Source organism: Patagioenas fasciata, chromosome 14 (genome assembly GCF_037038585.1).
Source record: "Patagioenas fasciata isolate bPatFas1 chromosome 14, bPatFas1.hap1, whole genome shotgun sequence".
Lineage (NCBI taxonomy): Eukaryota > Metazoa > Chordata > Aves > Columbiformes > Columbidae > Patagioenas > Patagioenas fasciata.
In genome coordinates this window covers 15677211-15681323 of record NC_092533.1, presented here as the reverse complement: position 1 = coordinate 15681323, position 4113 = coordinate 15677211, and the positions used below count along the sequence as shown (strand labels likewise).

Genomic DNA, 4113 nt, shown 5'->3' with positions numbered 1-4113 from the left:
CTTGCTTTACGTGCATCACATTAGTGGAAAATTCCTTCATTTTAAGAAGATAAACAGTTGTAACTTTCACATTTGGTTGATGTGACATCAGTGACTGACTGGGACTGCCAGCATTCCAAAAAAGATATCGTCCTCATCTGCAGCCACTCAGGGCTGTGGGGTGGAGCCTGCAGCACAAGCTGGAACATTTACAGGTGGATAAGTACGTAGGGAAGGGCACAGGTGATGCACCTGTCTCAGGAAAGGAGCACTAGCACAGGAGTGTCATAACTTATCAGCTGCCTGTGTTAGAGCATGAGCTCCTTTGATCCGCAAACGCACTCTCCACCACGCTGCAGCCCGCAGTTTCCAAACATTGGTCAAGAACCTCCAGAGATGAGCATCTACTATGAGAACTTTTTCCATCCACAGAACATCCCTAGTCCACAGCGACCGAGCACCTTTGAGACGACGGATTACAACACCACTCCCAATCCTTACCTCTGGCTAAATGGACCTTCCATTACCCCACCACCATATCTCCCGGGATCCAATGCCAGTCCCTTCATTCCTCAGTCTTACGGGATGCAAAGGCAGCTCTTGCCTAACATGCACGGCTTGGGAGGAACTGACCTTGGCTGGCTTCCTCTCCCGTCCCAAGAAGAGCTAATGAAGTTGGTTAGACCTCCTTACTCCTACTCGGCACTTATTGCCATGGCTATCCATGGAGCACCTGAAAAGAGGCTGACTCTCAGTCAGATCTACCAGTATGTGGCCGACAACTTCCCATTTTATAACAAAAGCAAAGCTGGCTGGCAGAACTCCATACGGCACAACTTGTCTCTCAACGACTGCTTCAAGAAGGTGCCCCGAGATGAAGATGATCCAGGTATAGCTCTCTCCCATTCTTTTGAACTCCCTCAAGTCAAACTTGATTAATTTAAAAATGCCTAATACATTGTAAAGAGACATAGCCTAGGTACAGGACATACACGTAGTAGGTCTTCTATTTCCGTAAATCTGAACTAGAAAGCAACTATGCAGAGATGAGATCTGAATCACTGTTGCTATTAAGTCCCTGCAGGGAAGGGGATTCTTTACTGCTCTGGGTCTTCCTGAGAGCTGATCAATGTGCCTAGCATGAGGCTCAGCAGGTATCAGAGCAGTCTAAGCAAGTCACATTCAAAACCCATTTGGTGTAATACAGATGACTTGCGTCAAACTTAAATGGGAATTAATGGAAACTGGATAAGACAAACACAGATTTGTCAAAGAAATGCAGTAACTTTAGGAAATCAACAATAGTTCTCAAGAGGAGAGCAGGCTGTTTGTTTCAAATACCATTTTGTTTGGAATTGCACCTCTGTTTCCAAGCCCTTGGCTGATATGCTGTCAGATTGTTCCTTTATTTATTGTTTTCTATCAATAGCTGTTAAGAACCATTGGGAACATTTAAAACCCATTCAATTATGCTGCTGCAGAAGGCCAAAGATCTGGTTCCATCTCATTAGAAACCTATCCTACCCTCCTGAATCTGGAGGAGCAGCCCGGAATGGGATTTGATTACTTTGCTGTAAATTCAGAGGACAAGCTATATACTGAAACCCTCCTTCTCTCACCAAGATAACAAAATAACAAACCCCCCCAGTCATTCCACTTGTAGTCTTACCTGTGTGAAGAGTCAGGGCTAAAGGATACAGCCCAAAACCTATACACTTTTTTACGAACCCAACAGATTTCTGCTTTTGTGTGAGTAAAAAATACATGGTTTTTGCTCATGCAATTGTTCTATTTCTGTGAAATGAGAGAAACATTGTAAAGCCCTAGATGACTGCTCTTTTCTGTGTGTGCCTTTTAAACTAAAAATGTGGTTTTGTCCCCTACAACAGGAAAAGGGAATTACTGGACTCTGGACCCAAACTGTGAAAAGATGTTTGACAATGGAAACTTTCGCAGGAAGAGGAAAAGGAAGTCTGACATTGGGGCTAGTGCTGCCACTCTTGCATCTGAGAAATCAGAGGATAGTGCCCTGAGTGGCAGCCCCAAAGCTGTAGAGCATCAGGATATCTTGGAAAACTCATCACCTGGGACTGATGATTCCCCTGGGAAAGGCTCTCCACCTCCACCTTCCAGCGGCCCATGCCTCAGTAACTTCCTCTCCAGTATGACTGCGTATGTTAATGGCTCTAACTCAGGGAGCCGCTCAGTGCCTTTGGGACTCAACTCTGAACCCATTGACAAAATGGGACAGAATATGGTAGGCTTTAATTCCTATTCTCCACTCTCTAATATCACCACTCATGGTGTGGGAGACTGGTCCAATTCTATGCCTTCTAGCCACCTGGGCCACAGCAACTCTGTGCTCAACCAGTTTAACACTCATTTTTACAGCAGTATCGGCACAAACAACACACTGTATTCCAGAGAAGGAACAGAGGTCTAAATGAAGGATTCTAAGACACTGAAGTATAGCTGTTTATGAGAGGAAACGATCTGTGGGCAGATGAGTAGCGTTAGCCTGTTGTCTTGGGGTCTGTGCTGCATCCTACCTTCTGACAGCTGCAGACTTGTTACCCATTATACTTATTCAGATCACAAACACTCCACATATGGCAGCTCCACTTAAAAAATCAGGGATCAAAACAGCAAGAGTAGTGAAGAGTTCTCCTGAGACACCGTGCTTGCATTGCTGCAAACCATGGTCCTCAACGGCCACCCTTGAGTAGTTACCATTTGCCTTAGGCATGAAGCTTTCTTTTGTATGGTCCTAATATTGCTATGCTTTTTGAAGTGCTAACAGAAATGTGGTTATAATTTTAAATATCCTCTATTGCTGATATAGACTGCTTGTAGTTCACATAGCAAGTTCTTATTTGGCTAAAGCCATTACTCAACACACTGAAGGATCCCAAATACTACTGTATAGTGAGTAACAACCAACACTTGAACACACTGTTTTCTCATACTAGAGCATACTTTGTTTAAATTTGATTCCCTTTTTAACTCCAAGGGCAATATGGCTGTGGAGCAAGCTGGCATCAGTTATTTTGAAACTGAAGGGAAGCATAACGAAGTATAATGGAATTGTCTTCTGCTGCTGCAGTCACATCTTAATGTTTTCAATTCTAATTACAGGGTATTTTATTTTTAATTGCCTTACACATGCAAATCTATTCACATAAGGAAAACAGGATCTGTCCTGAATATAGATATATTTAATATGTGTGTTTTCTAAGAAAAAAAAAAACATGTTTGTTCTATCTCAGTGTTCTACATGAATCATTTCTATTGAGTAAAGGCTTTGAATATTGAGGGGTGGGAGAGGGAAGAAGGAAGGGGAAGCAGAAAGCTTATGTGTCTCTGAGTTTCAATTCCAAAGGCTGGATCTTTCAAAGTATCAACTGCAGATACTGTAAAAAGTCCCTGTACTGTATATTTTTTTTCATTTTGTAGAAGTCCATGCTGTTCATCCTTGTGTAAATATTAGAAATAATGCTCATTTTTTTACTACACTCTAGCCACAAACAAACTTTCAAAATGTATGTTTTTTTCAAACCAAGACTTGAATCAAGTTCCACATTTATATAGAGTACTATCTCAAACTGGATAGCCTGCAGCATACATAAACAGCAAGTTTAACTGCTCACAACTGGCCACTGACCAGACTTTTGGAATGACAGAAAACATATTCATGTTTTGTAATAGATACCGTTTTGTCTTGGTTTTGTTGTGGTTTTTTTTTTTTTTTTTAACTCTACATGGGTATAGTTTTGTTACAGGCCACCCCAGAAGCATTTTTAATAAAGCATTTGTCTAGAAGAGTGTGTACTTGTGTGTGTGTACTATACTACTTATGTCTTTAAAAGTCTCCTTAATAGTTTGACTTGAACAATTTGCCTGAGGAAAAAGCAGTATAATATTCACAGAAGGTCAGAGACTGAGATAGCTTATGTCTAGGCAATCAAAATTTGCATACCTGAGGATTATAACTGGCTGCTATGATGCAAAATACTAAAGAAAAATTGTTACAGTTTCCCTGCTGCAGTTACGTGTGCCAATAATTTAAAATTTCAGAAACCATTCTTTATTTTCACCTGCTAATTGGCAAATATGACTGCATTATTTTCGGCATTC

General features: G+C 41.4%; 1 protein-coding gene across 1 annotated transcript; it reads left to right on the top strand.

The window, feature by feature from the left end:
• The first annotated feature begins 244 nt into the window (after positions 1-244).
• FOXI1 (forkhead box I1) lies at positions 245-3719 on the top strand. The gene is made up of 2 exons (XM_065849361.2): positions 245-868; positions 1869-3719. Exons 1-2 carry the CDS (start codon positions 295-297, stop codon positions 2420-2422), a joined length of 1128 nt encoding a protein of 375 aa, XP_065705433.1. The 5' UTR covers positions 245-294; the 3' UTR covers positions 2423-3719.
• Positions 3720-4113: the final 394 nt, after the last annotated feature.